The sequence below is a fragment of the Mauremys reevesii genome, linkage group 18 (assembly GCF_016161935.1).
Source record: "Mauremys reevesii isolate NIE-2019 linkage group 18, ASM1616193v1, whole genome shotgun sequence".
Classification (NCBI taxonomy): Eukaryota; Metazoa; Chordata; order Testudines; family Geoemydidae; genus Mauremys; species Mauremys reevesii.
The window spans coordinates 2276442-2293529 of NC_052640.1; the positions used below are offsets into that span (position 1 = coordinate 2276442).

At 50.3% G+C, this 17088-nt stretch overlaps 1 protein-coding gene across 1 annotated transcript in view; it reads right to left on the minus strand.

Annotated features, from left to right (window-relative positions):
- Positions 1-7667: 7667 nt before the first annotated feature.
- Positions 7668-17088, minus strand: part of SEZ6L (seizure related 6 homolog like) — a 55905-nt gene continuing 46484 nt past the window's right edge. Inside the window, exons 14-17 of the mRNA XM_039505418.1 lie at positions 16605-16637; positions 15850-15964; positions 15339-15441; positions 7668-12203 (exon numbers count right to left, since the gene is read on the minus strand). Coding sequence (XP_039361352.1) covers positions 12174-12203; positions 15339-15441; positions 15850-15964; positions 16605-16637 — 281 coding nt within the window. The 3' untranslated portion in view covers positions 7668-12173. The remainder of the gene's footprint in view (positions 12204-15338; positions 15442-15849; positions 15965-16604; positions 16638-17088) is intronic.

The following is a 17088-nucleotide window of genomic DNA, read 5'->3' on the forward strand; positions in this document are numbered from 1 at the left end:
GTCACTAACTCCTGAATTTCCTAGGACACATTGTCAGGGCCCAGCCATTCTCTGAAGTGCCATCTCAGAAGGTAATTGACTGAGCACCAGGGGCATTTCTGAGTTAGTGATAGCAAAGAAATCCCAGAGCTTCTGAACTGCATGCAGACTCTTCCAGTGGCATCTGGTGTTTTACCCACCTCTTCCCCCTCCCAGGCTGTCTTGTACAGCTTAGTCTGGGCCTGGCGGGATACAGAAGTGTAGAATTCATTGTCCAGTCCGCTAGTCAGATCTAGATCCGCTCATTATTTGTGGTGAAGTAGCATTCATGGGGCTCCAAGCTGGATCAGGACCAGCTGTATAGATCAAGGTTCTCAAGTTATTTATCATTGTGGGCTGCAGATGCAGCTCTCTATGTGTTATGTGGGCTGCACCCACACTATAGATATATGGCCTTTATGGCCCTGAGGATGTCACATGGGCCACCGCTGTGTGCCGATTGGCCTGCAAGTGGCCCGTGGGTTGAGAACTACTGGTATAGATACATGATTCTGAAGACCTTACGATCTTATTTAAGCCAAGACACAACAAGTCGTCTTAAAACCCAAAAGGAGAGGGGGGCTGGGTAGCGGTGATAAGGCCATGTGGGGACAGAGACAAACAATGGACGCGACCTGATGAGTCTGAGCCAATTTACGCTGCTTTGTAGCTACAGCATATAAATAAATACATCTCATCAAAGCCCCACTCAGCCTCATCTTCCCAAGTGGCCTTCACACCTCATGGGAATGTCCTGGATGGTCTCACCGTCCTAGTCTTTGGGGCCCAGGGGACTCTGCTCTGGACCTTGGCACTGCTGCATGGAAGAAGAGCAAAGGGCAGGTTGCAGAATTGGTAGCTAATGATGCTACGTCCTTCCAGCACCATCACCAGAGAGGAGGAAATAGGTCTCCCCTAGAATACCATCATTTTGTAAATTCCAGATTCAATGTGCAGATTGTGTTATGTGTAAGTATCTGTTTCCAGCTCAGGAGATTGCTGGGGGGTCAGGATTGAGGGGCAGCAGCAGAGCCGTGGGCATCCAAGACTGGAATACTGCGGGGGCTGTGGGTTGGGATTGAGGTGCATTGGCAGAATGGTGTGTGGGAGCCCAGGGCTGGAATAGGGGGAGGTTTGCAGAGCATGTGAGTTGGGATTGAGATGCATCAGCAGAGCTCTATGTGGGAGGCTCCTGACTGGAATAGTGGGGACTGTGTATCAGGATGGTGATGCATCAACAGAGCTGTGGGTGGGGGAGCCCCAGGACTGCAATAGCAGGGAAGTCCCTGCCTGGGGAATGAGCTGCATCATCAGAGCTGTGTGTGGGAGCCCCTCTCTGGCATGGCAGTGGGGGCTCTGGGTCAGGACTGAGATGCACTGACACAGATGGACTCTTGCAGCTCATTGGTCAGCACATTAGAGCTGAGGGGCTGGGTGAGCAGAAGAATGTGCCTCATACCAGGTTGGCTAGTGACAGAGCAATATGCTGCAGCTTAGAACTAAATACCCAACAACTCGGAGGGTTGTAAACGCTGGAAGAGGATTATGAGTAATTATAAATGGACTCATTTGGCCAGTACTGCTTTGATGCTGTATGTAAATCCAAATAAATAAAGCTCCTGCCAAGCAGCTCTGACTTGGCGTCAGCCCCTCTCGCTGGCTGGGAAGAGCGGCCCAGACAAGGCTGTGATTCCTTAGGCCCTACTGATGTAAGAATCCATCTACTCAGCTATACTCACTGCTGGGCCCTGCACACAGGTCCCTCCCCCATCTTCCTGGCTTGCAGCATGCACAGTGCAAGGAGCCCAAGCCTGAGAGCTTGCTTGGCACAGACACCCTCGGGTGCTGGGGGAGTATCCAGCCACTTCGTACGGCCAGGGCCCAGGGCATGAGCCGGCACGAAGAGAAGCATGAAAGCAGCTAGCTAGAAGGTAAAGGCAGGAATCTGGGCAAAAATGAGCAGCAATGCTTTAAGTCCCTTAGTGAAAAGGGGGAGCACCCGAGAGCTGGCTGAGGGCTAATGGGGATGAGCAGTGAGCTCCCTGTGGGGTGGGGCACGGGGAGGCATAGCACTCCCGGGTTAGATCCAGCTTCTCAGTTCGTCGGACCCTGTGCAGCACCCAGCAGACTATGGGGGCTAGGGAACAATTTGAATAGCCACAGCTCATCAGGCAGGAGCAGCGTATGGTCCCGGGGTGAGCGGAACACCTGTGATCTCAACCCCTCCGACTCCTCCAAGGGGCTGCGGAGCCGTGCAGAGGTGGCTGCCGGAGCTGGTGTGTCGGCTCCCTCCCCCTTATGGCCACGCAGCCTCCGCCTGGCTGGGCCCATTTGCACCAGTGATAAGGTCAATAGATTTCCATCTGAGTCAGAGTCACTCACAGCAGAAAGTGTGGCAGCTCAAACCAGCAGGCAACGTGAGCTGCCTGACAATCCGATCACATGGCCCAGGAGCACTGGCTGTGCGTGCTCTGCACTGCAGCACTGGCAGGCAGCTCTCCAGCCTGGAAGTGGGGCAGCCACTCCCTGCACGACCCAGGCACACTGCTGCTCACCTCACCCTCCCCAGCTATGGGCAGCTGGTCGTCAGACCTCCAGCGCCTGCTCAGCCTGCACGCAGCTTGCTGCAGGAACATCTGCCCACACATGGTCCATGTAATCAACTCCACAGAGTCTGGGGCAGCTCAGGGCAGGGGGAGCCAGCTCTGGGGGCAGCAAGCCAGCAATGCTGCTCTGGGGCTGACACTACACATTGCATACCCATAACTCCACGGTGCGCCATGTCTCAGGGCTCTGCAGAGAGGTAGGCAGGCGGGTGCCCCACTCTGCACTAGGAACAGTGGCTTGTGTTTCTGAGACTGCTTCTCTCTCTCCTGACGTTTGATACGTTGGGGCACTTTGTGCAGAGGGAGAAATAACAGCAACCCCGTCCCTTCCTAGCTGCAGCACTGACCCAAGGAGCTGGAGACTGAGCAGGAGCAGCAGGAGAGCTGCTCGCTTGGCTGCATAGGGGCAGGATGGGAATCACAGGCAGTGACTTTACCAGGAGGAATTTTAGTGCCACTCCAAAATAGAGGGAAAGGCACTTCTGCAGCACGTGGGTGAGAGACGCCATGGGCAGCAGGCGCTGTCCGAGCTGTGCACCAGAGAGCAGTGGCTTCGTAGCCAGGCCCTTGTGCACCTCAGTGCCTCCGGCCGGACACTGACCTCAAGAGCCGGATTTGGGAGTCAGAGCAATACCTGGATTTCCGCCCTGTGCAGCTGTTGCCCCAACAGATCATTCTCGGGCGAAAGCTCCCAGCTGAAGCCTGCTGAGGAGCGGTAGGGGCCAGGCTGGGGCTCTGGCAAGACGAGGTGATGCTGTGGTGTAATGGAGAGCTCGCTGCCATTGTCTGGCTGCCTTGAGGCCTCCAAGCCAGGCTGCTTTACTGGTGGGGAAGAGGAAAAGCCCTGCAGTTGAGACACCCACACCCCTTCTCCAGTGCGATGGGATTTCCCTCTGATTCTGGCGGATCTGGCTGGAGGAAGTCAGGACCAATTCAATTGCAATCAAGTGGCAAAGGGCAGCACAGCCAGGCCCTAGGGTTTCTAATCCAAACCAACCAGCCAGACAAAAGGGAGACAAAACCCACCTCACCTCACTAAAGTCACACACCACAACAAATTTCCTCCAAAGTCTCCCACCCAGTCCACCCACCACCCCCTCGTCCACTCGTCCTGGGGTAAAATGGACCACAACACCAACAAAAAAAAAAAAAGAAAAAACCCTCCAAAAAAAAAAAAGACCCAGACCCAGGTCAATATACACATTATTATTTGATACACCACGCTGTTGCCCAAAAATTTAAAAAAATTAAATCTAAAAAATTTTTTTTTAAAAAAAAAGAGAGAGAGGTAGAGGAGGAATAAATGAATTAAATTAATAGTTAAATGCAATAATGGAGTTCAGATTCAGGCTTGTGCAGCAGTGCTGGAGTAAACTGCAGCAAGTCTCTAAGTCTCTCCCTCTCCCCTGGGATGGGTCTCCAGTCCCTAGTGAAGAGTGTGTAGCAGTAGTTCCAAGTTAGAGTCAGAAGCAAGAGCAGAAGAAGAGACAAGATGGAGATGAAGCATCAGATCATATATATTTCTTTTCCAGGTAAATGTCCTTTGTCCTCACGGTGGAAACTTAAAAAAAAAATTGCAGTTGCAGTCACATGGACACAGTTTGCATACTGCTGAGTCACAAGGCGTGTCTGTTCTCTCTCTCCATGTCAATTGTGTAGCTGATGGCCCTATGGGCGGCCATCAAGCCAGCTGCAGGGGCTGACATCAGCTTGTCTGGGACCTTCCCAGAGGGCAGAGCATAATACAAAATACAGACAGTATAGAGCCAATTACTTAAAACTCACAAACAAAAACATACACACAATACACACACAGCATCATAACCAGCAGCACACCCAGAACCTGGTCTTAGACACCTTATATGACCCCCTTTACTTAGGATTTGGTGCCACCACAGGACCTTGGTTGCAACCCATGTTCTATATGGTTCCCATTTATATCAATAACGTCACACCCTCCCCCTCCAAAGAGCTTCTCTGCCTGACCAGGCCCTGCCCCTCGTTCCATGGCCAGGTTCAATAGCGCCTTCCCCCCGGGGGTCAACCAGCCACTGCGGAGCCCGGTACCACTCAGCCTGGAGAAGGGTGGCAGGATCTGGCCGGCAGTGCAGTGACTGGCAGAAATTTCGGACAGTGCCAGATTCAGGAGAGACCCAGCATGTGAGAAGGGGGAATCCTAGCCCTAGGGCCACCAGCGTGGGAGGAATCGAGCCACACAGCTCTGGAATCTCACTCATGCAGGCAGGACGGGCCAGGGCTCAGGCCTCCTAGGCTGAGCTGCTCAGGACATTTGGTGGCTGTAAGGACAGCGCTTGCCGGGTTCCCTCATCCCTCATGTGGGTTCTGTGTGCGTGAGAGCTCCCCACCCTCCTAGTTGTCAGAGCCGTAGCCACCCCAGGATCAACCTCGATGGCTGGGCCATTGCTGGGGCAGAGGGGTCTAAAAGGAGGCCCCCTCCTGCTGGGGAGCGACGTGTGCATCTGGCTAGGCCCATTTGTTCTCGTTTGTCTGAGATCCTGGGACCCAAACGCTGGTGCCCCATCGATTTCCCTTGATGGTCTCACTGACAGGACACAGCGGCTCCCTGCCAGCTTTAAGCCAGTCAGCTCCACCGTCCAGCCTCTCAGCTGAAGCTGCCGTTGAGATGCACCCGTTGCCGTGATCCTTGGGACCAGCATAGCTGCCTGGCTGTGACGTTCTGCACTGGGGATGAACGCTCTCCCTTCCCCCAGCAGGAACCACCCTTCGGCCTCCCCATAACAAGCCAAGCCTCCTCCCGCTGCCCCGCACTGAGCGCTGGGACATGTTTACTCTCTGGGGCTGGGGGTTCCCTGACACCAGACATGCTTCCCCGCTCTCCTCCTTCCCCGAGGCCCAAGGGACCCACCTCCCTGCGCTGGCTGGGAGCTTGTGACTGGCCACAAGCCCTGTGGGAGTTCAGGCCAGGAGCTGAGGGGGAAACCCCAAGAAAAAGCAGCCAGAAACCCTCACTGGCCTGGCTCCCTGGCAGCCTCCACCAAATCCTCAGCCTTTGGCCAGGCCCCAGATGTCCGTGGCCTGGGAATTAGCTAGGGTCCAGAGAGCCAAGGGGCAGAGTTCTCCTCCCCAGCACTCTGATTGCTCCAATCCTACTCCTGTGAGTGTGAGGACTCTGGAACCCAACTACCAACATTACCAGTCAAATCCCCCCCACTCCTTCCAAACCATGCCAAGCACTGTGGGCAGGGGCTGTCCGTATTCGGTCCTGTACCGTGTCAAGCACATCTGTGTGTAACGAACCCTAATAACCTCCCTTTCCCCTGTCCCAAATCCCCTGGGCCTCCTGCCCTCCCACACTGGTAATTCGGCCAGGCTAGTGGTGATGTGCAGCCTGGGGGCAATGCAGTCAGCCACGTCAGGTTTGGGGGATAGATTATAAAGCCAGAAGGGATCATTGTGATCACCTAAATCCGACCTCCTGCATAACCCAGGGCTCATTCCTGTTTGAACTAGAGCAGCTCTTTTAGAAAAACAGCCAACCTGGCTTTGAGAAATTGCCAGTGATGGAGACTCTACCACGAACCTTGGTAGCCAATGGTTAATTACACTCATTGCACCGTATTTCTAATCTCAATGTCTACATTCAACTTCCAGTCTCTGGATCTCGTTATACCTTTATCTGCTGGATTAAGAGCCCTCTATTTTCAAATTTCGGTTCCCTGTGTAGGTACTTATAGAATGGATCAAGTGACCCCTTAACCTTCTCTTTGTTAAACTGAATCGATTGAGCTGTTTGAGTCTATCACTGTAAAGCAGGTTTTCTAATCCTTTAATCATCCCTGTGACCCTTCTCTGAACCCTGGTCCAATTTATCTGCATCCTCCTTGAGCTGCCGACGCTAGGACTGGACATAGTATTCCAGCAGCAGTCTCACCGGTGCCATATAGAGAGTTAATATAATTGTCCTACTCCTGCTCAAGATTCCCGTTTATACATCCAAGGATCGCATTAGCCCTTTTGGCCACAAACTCGCACTGGGAGCTGATGTTTAGCTGATTATCCACCATGACCCCCAAGTCCGCCTGCTTCCCAGGAGAGCGTCCCCCATCCTGTAAGGATGGGGGACGTTCTTAGTTCCAGATTAAAACACATTTGTTTGCTTGTGCCCAGCTTACTAGCTGAGGCAGATCGCTTTGTATCCATGAGCTGTTCTCTTCATTATTTGCCATTGCGCCGATCTTTTGTGTCACCTGCAAACATTGCCATGGATAAAAGCGTTAACCAGTGGAGGGCCAAGAGTCAATCCCTGTGGGACCCTGATTTCCCATTTACAATTACATTTTGAGGCCTATCAATTAGCCAGTTTTTAAACCATTTCACATGTGCCATGTTGATTTTGTATCGTTCTAGTTTAGTAATCAAAATGCCATGTGGTACCAAGTCAAATCCTTACAGAAGTCTATTACATCAACACTATTATCTTTATCAACCAAACTTTGTCATCTCATTAAAAAAAATATCAAATTAGATTGACAAGATCTCTTTTCCATAAGCCCATTAACTATATTACTCTCCTTTAATTCTTTGTTACTCAAGTCCCTTATCAGCCTTTCAATTATTCTGCCTGCCAAGTTGCAGGGCCATCTCTCACAAGGCTCATTATTTTTCAGGGTGTAGGGCTGAGTATTTTTACCAAACCTGGAAGCCAGCCGACAATAAAGAAGTCACGAAGCACCAACTTACAAAAGCAGCGACAACACTCCTATTGTCCACACTTATTAAAAGCCATAGGATGGATTCCAGTGCCTAGTTATCAGAGCCCAGAACCAGGAGACAGGACATGTGAATTCTATTCCCAGCTGGGTGATCTTGAGTAAGATGCTTAATGTCTCCATGCCTTAGTTTCCCTATTTGTGAAACATGGGATAGTAAAGTAGCTACTTACAGAGGTTGTGAGACTCAATTCATCCAGCACTTTGAGATCCTCAGATGAAAGAGGCAAGAGAAGGGCAAATGGTTATTCTCAACAGTTGTATAAATGAGGAGAGTCAGACCTGACGCAAAATGAGGAATTTATTGCACTCAGGATACAGTACCACAGACAGAGCTGAAGTATGTTTGTACATTAATATGGAGGGAGAGTTATGATTTCCGGAATGCTTCTCTTAACACAGTATGTTCATCCATATGCAGATTTAAGAATAAGATTTAAGATATTGTAGTTTACCTTCAAGAAAATTGCATGAAAAATATACATTATGTCACCCTACAAATCTGTTATTGTTCATGTGAACAAAAGTAGGATATTCTGACGGCTGGGATGAAAAAATACCAGGAGGCATCGTAGACAGGTGAGCAGCCGTGATGTAGCTGTACTGCATGCAAACCACTTGTAAAGATGTACACGAGTACAGACAACGCTACACAACCCTGTGGCACAGTTTGGGTTTGGCCTGTCCCTGCTGGCATACAGGGAACGGTGTGAGCTGGGCATTAGAACTCCCCTGTTCTGCATATGCCCCTCTTCTCCCTTTAAAGCCCCCAGATCAACAAAAAATAGTGAGATAAGAAAATATTTTCATTTTTCCATCCAGTCCCACACTGGGTTTTGTTTTTGAAACTGTGAACATACAAAATGGGGACCAACATGAAAACAGCAAAAAAATCTAGACTGGTGGAATTTGCCTTAGACACTTTGCTATCCCTCCCTAGTCAACATTATGCTTTAAGGGCCTGATCCAAAACGCTGTGAAGTTGGTGGGAGTCTTTCCATTGACTTGGACAGACTTTGGCTGAGGAGGGCAGAGTGTCCTACGTCATTCTGCCCTTGGAGGAACAGTTGTGTTGAACATACTGCTTGCTACACGCTTACTCCTCAGGACAGTCGATCTCCTTTATCTCCACTGACCCTTCTGGTCTTCCTGTGGAGTCTTCTCCAGACTGGCTCCTTGGCATTGTTCCCAGTCAGTGATCTCTGTCCTGTATGTTCAGAGAGAGTCTGGAAACTGACTGCGGACAGCAGAAACACAGACCTCATGGAGTATGCGCTCCATCGGCAGATGTTCTGAGCTCTGCGCCCAAACCAGAGTCCCAGCTCAACTGAGGAGAATGTCCTGGACTCTGCCAGGGCTAGTGCAAATCTTTGATCCCACGGGGTTGGATGGTTTGGGCCACACTGACACCCAGAGGGAGCCAGTCTCCATGGTCGAGGGGTGTTTCCCTGCCCCTACCCCATGGGGCAGGACGTTGTGATGTTCATTAGTAAGGAGACCGGGGAAGGTCTGTTGTTTTCATCCATGAATAAGGCAAAGGCATTTGTCTCATTTCCCACTTGCTTTCATTCTGCCCCGGGACCAAATGCAGACGCCTCTTAGCTAACGGCACCTGCAGTAAAGATCCACAGCCAAACCAGCCCAGGAAGCAGATGTGTCTCCCCCTCTCTTCCCTGGGAGTGGGGCCTGTTTACTGCAGGGTTAAAATTTCTCCCCAGTCTTCAGCCAGTGGAAACTGCCTCCAGATGAGCCCAGACCACCAATGCAGAGGCTCTGTGCCCCAGAAAACAGATGCGTCTGGTAGGGTCCCTTTGCTTCCATTGCTCAGAAGGCTTGGTTTAACAGGCTAAATAATGCACTAAAGTTACACAGCAGGAGGCAAGGGAAGGCATTTTGAAGTGAGCGGCCATGAGGCCTTCCACCTCTCCATCCTTTCATATTTATATATGTATAGAAAGAAAATAGTAACTAACTAAGGGATCACTTCCATTCCTGGTTACCTGCCATTCGTCCGCCTGCCCCGATGCTCTGAATTTGTGTAGCACAGCAGGCTTGTTCTAAAGAGGGCGGCATATTGCCCCGATCGTGTGGTAATACACAGGAGCTCATGAGAGTTCTCCTGCAGTTGCGCCTGTATTTCTTCCCAGGGGAAATGAAGAGATCCGCATCTCAATAGTTTGTAAAACCAAATCTCAAGGAAACTGAAGATTCATTTGGGCTGGGTAGGCTTTAGAGAACACAGAGAGCCAAATCTCATCCCAGTGACCCCTGAGAGCCACAAGGCTCATATGCTGCAAGGGATAACCTGGGCCCATTTTCTGGAGAAAAACTCCACAGTTGAAATACTGTGAGAGGGACCCAACACATCAATCTTCACGGCTTGGGTCCAGGGGGAATCTTCTGCACCATTAACTCATTTCAGATCAGACTCATTCAAGAATGTGACAATGTAAGGGTCTGTGTCTAAACTGAAGTGTGTGTGTGTAACCATGGAGACCTGAGGATCACATGGCAGATAGCGTTGAAGTGTATGCAGCATGTAATACAGGCTGAATCACAGGCATATTCTGTGGCTCAAATTTTTGTTAAACTTATTTTCAACCATTAAAAAATATAGTACAATTTGTATTAAGGTTACACTAAATTCTAGAGCTTCTCATGGAAGTATCATGTTCAAAAATATTTAATCCCAATAATTTTCACATTGTTCTTATAAAAACAGACATATATGAACAGAAATGAAATACCTGGTACATTTCTGGCACCTTTTTTTGTTTTTGTTTTTCTTTTTTTTTTAACCTTTACAAATTACAAATACACATTCAGTTGTTTGTTTTTTCAAAGGGAAAAAAAATCTAATGTCTCAGTCATACAACTGCAGAGATGCACTAACCTTCTCTAAACTAAAACGGACATGAAAACATTGTCATGGTTATAACTGCCATTCTACAAAGACAGAAAAAAGACACCAGCAGCCAAAGAAACATCAACAATGTCGCTGTCCCTCCAACGATAGCAGAAAGGGTCCTGTGTGACCGCCAGTTTTGTGAAGAGAAGTATTGGTAACTAAGTCACTGGAACCTTTTGTGAATCTTTATGCTTCCATGAAAAGAAAACATTTGAGCATTTGTTTTGTTAAATGTGAACATGTTATTCTCCAGAGCCAAAAAATATGAATGTGGTGCTTGAATTCCAGTTGTCACAGAGTTAGATCAAGACGGAAGTGGCTACTAAAGGCTCTATTTTGCCTGCTATGTTCCTCCAGCGATTGGGCTCCTGTGCTCCAGTCAGGGAAGGTTTGCTACCTGGCTTTCTTCCCCCCTAGTCTATTCGCTCTTCCCCCGGTGGGGTTTGCCCAATCCCGACTCACAAGCAGAGCTCAAATCTAGTTGATTTCCCGTTCTTAGCTCAAAGCTGGACAGTGCAGCTCTTAAGGGACAATGCTTACTGGACACTGTTTTCTGCCACGGGTGGTGGCAGCGCCCTGGAATGGGTTTAGAATGACAGGAACATCGTGCTTTGGTTGCTGCCATAAAGTCTTCCCATGCTGCTGAGATCCGATCAAATGCACTCTGCTGGTTTTGCATGCTCCGGGAAGATGGGAAGAAGGACTGACTCTGGCTCTTCCCATGCAGAGTTGTGGCTAACTAGTCACCCCACCTGCCCTTCCCAGAGCAGCTATTCCAGAAGAACAGTGGACTCTTCCAGTTGCATGAGGGCACCTTAACCTTGAAGGGTGAATGCTCCAAAATTAACCAGAGCATGTAATAGGATCCTGTATTCCATCGTTATTACCCTGAGATACTTACAATAAAGTGGGCAAAAGGTGAACTCAGACTTTGAGAGAGACTACATATTCCTTGCAACGGCCACAGTAAATGTTATAACAACAGGTCTGAGCAAAAGACATGCAAGCCTGTTTGTTCCCAGTGTAGCAGAAACACAGCCCTAGAAGATTTTACCCATGTCCCCTTGCAACGCTGCCAAGGTCTCTCAGACCGGGGTTGATATGCTCAGCAATCGCTGGTTGCACACGTTAAGGCTTCTCTGCAGCAGCACACGTGTTCTTGTATGTGCCTCTCCAGGATTAAAAACAAACTGGGCCAAGCAAGTAGCATGTAACTTGCTTGTTTGGTCTCTGCCTCCCCTTTCTCCCCAGACACCCGAGGGCATCGCGCTGTACCTGCTTGGCAACGTTCCTGAGATGGGCCCCAGGAGAGAGGCTGCTCCCTCTACTCACTGCTCTTTGAATCAGAGAGCGTAGCACCAGATGCCTGATCAAACTCTAGGAGAACCGGAAATGTATGGGCAGTAGTTAGGCTGAGGACAGGGCTCAGAAAGACTCTCTGTGTATAATACCAAGGAATCAAGCTCTGTGTCTAACCCAGCTCTTGGCAGTTAACTGCAGGATCTTGCATGGAGACATTTTAATTTTTAACACCACAAAAATCGTAAAATCCCTTTGCATGTGGTCAGTGCAGAACTGGAGACTGTCGCTGCTGCGGGATGGGGCCAGCTGATCCCTGCACCTCCCCACTTTGCTGTGTGGACTGGTAGCTGTGCTGGTACACCCAGGGAGCGGAGCACAGCCTGCCGGTAACACTTTGAACACACCTATCTCAAGTTAAATAGAATAAATACAGTGAAGAAAACAGTGAAATCATCAATAAAGAGGCAAAAGGACAGACGAGTAGGTCCAGGATTCCAGTTAAACTCCACATGGTCTCTGGATTAGTTACGGAGGAAGTTCTATTGGAGTGAATTAAGTTCACATTTGGAGACTCTCGTATCATTGTCTTTATATTGAAACTTCATATTCTCTTGTTTCCTAAAAAGAAGAAAAAACACATTGAAAGGAATGGTTGGGTTTCCACCCACATTGATCAGCCCTGGTCTATGTAGATCAGACCCAGGTGACATCTAGGCCTTGTCAACACAAGAAACTGGCTTGATTTCATTAAATTGGTTTAGAAGTTGATGTAGATAAGATAAAGGGTTCAAAACTCCAGGTGTCTCCCTTTGATTTCTATTTAAGAGGGTCTGTGCAAGAGGGCTGTGCCAATGTAACTAGAACCGTTTCTAAACCGATTTGTTATTTGGTACAGTTTTCTCATGGAGACAACAATATGGCCAACCCCGGACATTCAGAAATCATAAATCAGGTCCCAAAAATCACAAGGTTGGTTTAAAAATCATGAGGTTTAAACAAATAATACATTTGGGGTCTTTTATTCTTTCGGTTTCGGAGCCTTTGGGTCACACTTGGGTCACATTTCCCAGCTTTTCTTCACAACCACAGGGGCTGGAAACTGACTTTTTAAAGCGAAAGCTGAGATTCTCATGTAATCTGTTGCCTGTGGGAGCTGGGGCTCCGAGTCAAATACCAAATATTGTGAGGCTCGTGATCAAACTGAGAGTAGGCAAGACTGATTTGAAGACCTAACTCACGCCAAGGCACTGCCTTATTGCTCATGCCCCAGACACACACACCTGGCTGCTCAAACATGCCCCTTTGTCCTAACATGGAACTCAGAGCTTGGCCGTGAGACATGCTGAGCACCCTCAACTCTCACCCCACATCCCTTGCACGTAACGGGAGCTGGGGTGCTCAGCACCTGGCAGGATCTGGCCCTCTCCTAGTTAGAAGTTAGAAGCCATTGTGTAAAGCAGCTGCAGGAGGTGAGGACAGGACTTCGAGCAGGCCCCGCAGTTTCCCTCCACACTGGGCTTAGCTCAGAGACACCTTGGGGGAGACTAGTTCAGTGTAACTGCTGTACCTGCCCCACAACGTGCCTGTCGTGTCACTGCCGACTCCAGAGCCACTCACATCCCCGGCTTTATACCTCAGCTCTGAGTGGGATCAGGGCTCCTAGCTGCGCCTGGGGGAGTCTCCCATGCCAAAGGGCCAGGAGAGGGGAGCCCAGCAGTCAGCAGGGGGGGTATTAGTTAAATTAAGGCAACCCCCCTGCGTTAAGCCAGCACCTCTTCTTGCCCGTGGGTGGGTAACTTGCAGCCTCTAGCTCCCTCGCACTAGACAGCAGGGTCCCGATGTGCCCTGCACGGCCGCCCGGAGGGCAGGGAGAGGAGCAGAGGATGCTGATTGAACAGAACTGCTGTGAGCCTCTCTCTCCTGGCATGAGTCAATGTGGTACCATTGTGGCCCAGGGGCTCGCACAGATCCATGCTGTCTCTGGAGGACTCCCTGTGACTCCATTCCATGGCAGAGTGGCTTCCCCTTCCCACCTCTGCAAGGGGCTCATCATCATTTCTGAATGGCTTCCTCTACATCTTCCTTTGCCAGGCCCTGCAGGGCGACAGCAGCTGGACCTGCACTCTGATAACCGCATCACCAGTTCCAGCCGCCAGAGCAAACCTGCGAGGCAGAGCTGGGCCTGATGGATTGGGGTCGTACTGGAGAGAGGTCAGTCCTGGGGCCAGTTTTGTTCAATATCTTCATTAATGATCTGGAGGATGGCATGGACTGCACTCTCAGCAAGTTTGCAGATGACACTAAACTTGGAGGAGTGGTAGATATGCTGGAGGGTAGGGATAGGATACAGAGGGACTTAGACAAATTAGAGGATTGGGCCAAAAGAAATCTGATGAGGTTCAACAAGGACAAGTGCAAAGTCCTGCACTTAGGACGGAGGAATCCCATGCACTGCTACAGGCTGGGGACCGACTGGCTAAGCAGCAGTTCTGCAGAAAAGGACCTGGGGATTTCAATGGACCAGAAGCTGGATATGAGTCACAGTGTGCCCTTGTTGCCAAGAAGGCTAACGGCATATTGAGCTGCATTAGTAGGAACATTGCCTGCAGATCGAGGGAAGTGATTATTCCCCTCTATTCGGCATTGGTGAGGCCACATCTGGAGTACTGTATCCAGTTTTGGTCCCCCCACTACAGAAGGATGTGGACAAATTGGAGATAGTCCAGCAGAGAGCAACGAAAAAGATCAGAGGGAAGGGGCACATGACTTATGAGGAGAGGCTGAGGGATCTGGGCTTGTTTAGTCTGCAGAAGAGAAGAGTGAGGAGGGATTTGATAGCAGCCTTCAACTACCTGAAGGGGGGTTCCAAAGAGGATGGAGCTCGGCTGTTCTCATTGGTAGCAGATGACAGAACAAGGAGCAATGGTCTCAAGTTGCAGTGGGGGAGGCCTAGGTTGGATATTAGGAAACACTATTTCACTAGGAGGGGGGTGAAGCACTGGAATGGGTTACCTAGGGAGGTGGTGGAATCTCCACCCCTAGAGGTTTTTAAGGCCCAGCTTGACAAAGCCCTGGCTGCGATGATTTAGTTGTGGTTGGTCCTACTTTGAGCAGGGGGGTGGACTAGATACCTCCTGAGGTCCCTTCTAACCCTGATATTCTATGATACATGGCTAATTAACCCATCAGCCCAGCAGGTAGAAAAGGCACAAGAAGGACATGTCTGGGTGAAGAGGGGGGCTGGCAGGCTTTGGGGAGTCAGAGCCAGGAGAGAGCTTTCAGGGGGAAGATACCGTTTGTCTTTCCCCTCCTTGGCTGAGCGAGCTGAGAAGTGTCTGCTATTGTAGATACAGAGCCGCACACATCTGGACAGAACACTGTAAACATACTGCACAGAGGGTTGACCCGGAGCAGATCTCTGAGGGTTTGTGGTGAGAAAAGAGACAGGAGCAGGGTTACCCCTGTCAGACCCTCCTTGGCTAAACTCTAACGCCCCCCGCCCCTCGCTCTGATTGTCCGGCTCACTCTGTCCCCAGGTGCCATTGAAACTCCCCTAAAGACTGATTTTCTGGCTGACCTGCTGCATCGTTTGCCCACCGGGACACAGAGGGAGATAAGAAGCAGAGATGTTCTCTCACGAGGGATCTTGACGGGGGTTCGTAACCTTCCCTCTTGCTGTGAGTTTGCGCCAAGCCTTCATCTTCAGTTTAACGTATGGATGGAGAGAACTGAGCCACCCAAAGGCCAACTCACCCCTGTCTCGTAAATTGGGTTGTCAAACTCCGTCTCTACGGTGATCTGGCTGTACGGGTGGGAGTACATGAGGGGCAAGCGCAAGTTGGAGTAGTACCGACATCTGAGAAAAAGAGACGCAAGAGAGAGAAGTAACCTCGCTGGGTTGGACCAGCACAGAACCCAATGGCTTGCGCATGTGGAGTGGGGAAGCCAATGGAGTCACAATGGAGTGACATGCACCGAGCAAGGCAACCCACACTCACGCTCCCAAATCACCCATTCCCCTTTGCTCTCCCACCTGCATTCACTGCTCAGCACGGCAAATACTGCCAGGTAAGGGCCTAATTCTCAGAGGTGCCTGGCGGCTCAGCACCCACAGGGTCCAGGGGTAGCTGCTGGGGGTCCCTCTCGTGAGGAACGCAGCACTGGGCAGAGGGCACTGGCAGGCTGCTGTTTGCCCAGCGCTCTGAGATCCCTGCTCAGAGGCCCTGGAGAAGTGCCCAGGGTTGCTGTGACAGTGGGTCCCCACCTTGTGATATAGACGTATGCGCCTCCCAGCAGTAGTGAGATGATCAGCACTGGGATGAATATGGCTAGCGCCATGTTTCCCCCTTCGAGCGACGTCTCTGCGGCAGCTTCTGCTACTGAAAACACAATATTCATTATGTTCCCATAGGCCAAACATTTGGGATTCCCCCCCCCCACCCTTGGGCTCTGCTTCCCTTCTAACCTTTCCCTCCCCTCATGGTGCTGCCTTGTCTCTGTGGCCAGCTGCAGAATGATGCTTGTTTGAAATGTAACCGTAAGACCCAGGTTTCTTCACAAGCCCAAACCAACCCATCTATTGTCTAGTGTCCCATATCAGCTGGGAGCACAAAGTGGGGCCTCGAGGTGCCCTGCAGGAGACGGGCAGGTGAAAGAGAGATTTTATTGTCTGAAATGCAATTGCTATCCAGTGGTCCCAGCTGCAGGGCCCAATGGGTGACCACAAGTACTCAAAGCCTCAGATCAAGCCCTTCTGCCCAGAGGACCTCCCCAAATATTCCATCCCTCTGAAGAGTCCTGCACTGAGGGCATGCAACACCCTCCCATGCAGAGCGGTCAGCCCAGCTGCGTTCCATAGTCCCTAATTGCTGAACTGAAGAGCAATGTCAATGCTGCAATGCATACTTGTTGCAAATTTGTTTGCATTGTCCGACCAAATGCAGGCGCTGCACTCTCAAGGGCGGTGCCAGACATGTGCTCTGCCTGTCTGGGATTTTCCAGCAAATGCATTTCACTCACCTTCTAAAGCGTGTTCAAAACTGTCTTGATTCACTGCAAGAGAAATTGGGAATTGTTGGCAGGGTTCGAGATGGTCATGGGGGCTGGCAGCCTCGTGTGAAACATGAAAAATACCCACATTTCCCTCAGGTGGATTTACTGTTTTCCCTCTTTGTGAAAACTCTAGTGCCCCAGGCCAGAAATTAGAACTAGCCAGAAGGTCGTTCCCAGCAGCATAAGGAAACCCCCTGGGTCTCCTCCTTCAGTGGAAGCTCGCTGAGCACTTCCATAGGAACATCTGATGGGCCATCGTCTGCTCTCTTTTCACCGAGAGTGGCTTGTTTCAAATGCTTCCAAGAACGGTGGCAGAAGCCCATAGCGGGTGATTATGGAATGACTTGCCCTTTGGGGACATTTCCTGCAACCCCGTCAGGAGCAGTCACCTCATGCCCTGAGCACAAGAGTTTGTAACCTTCATTAATATTTTCAGCCCTGTCTAATTTAA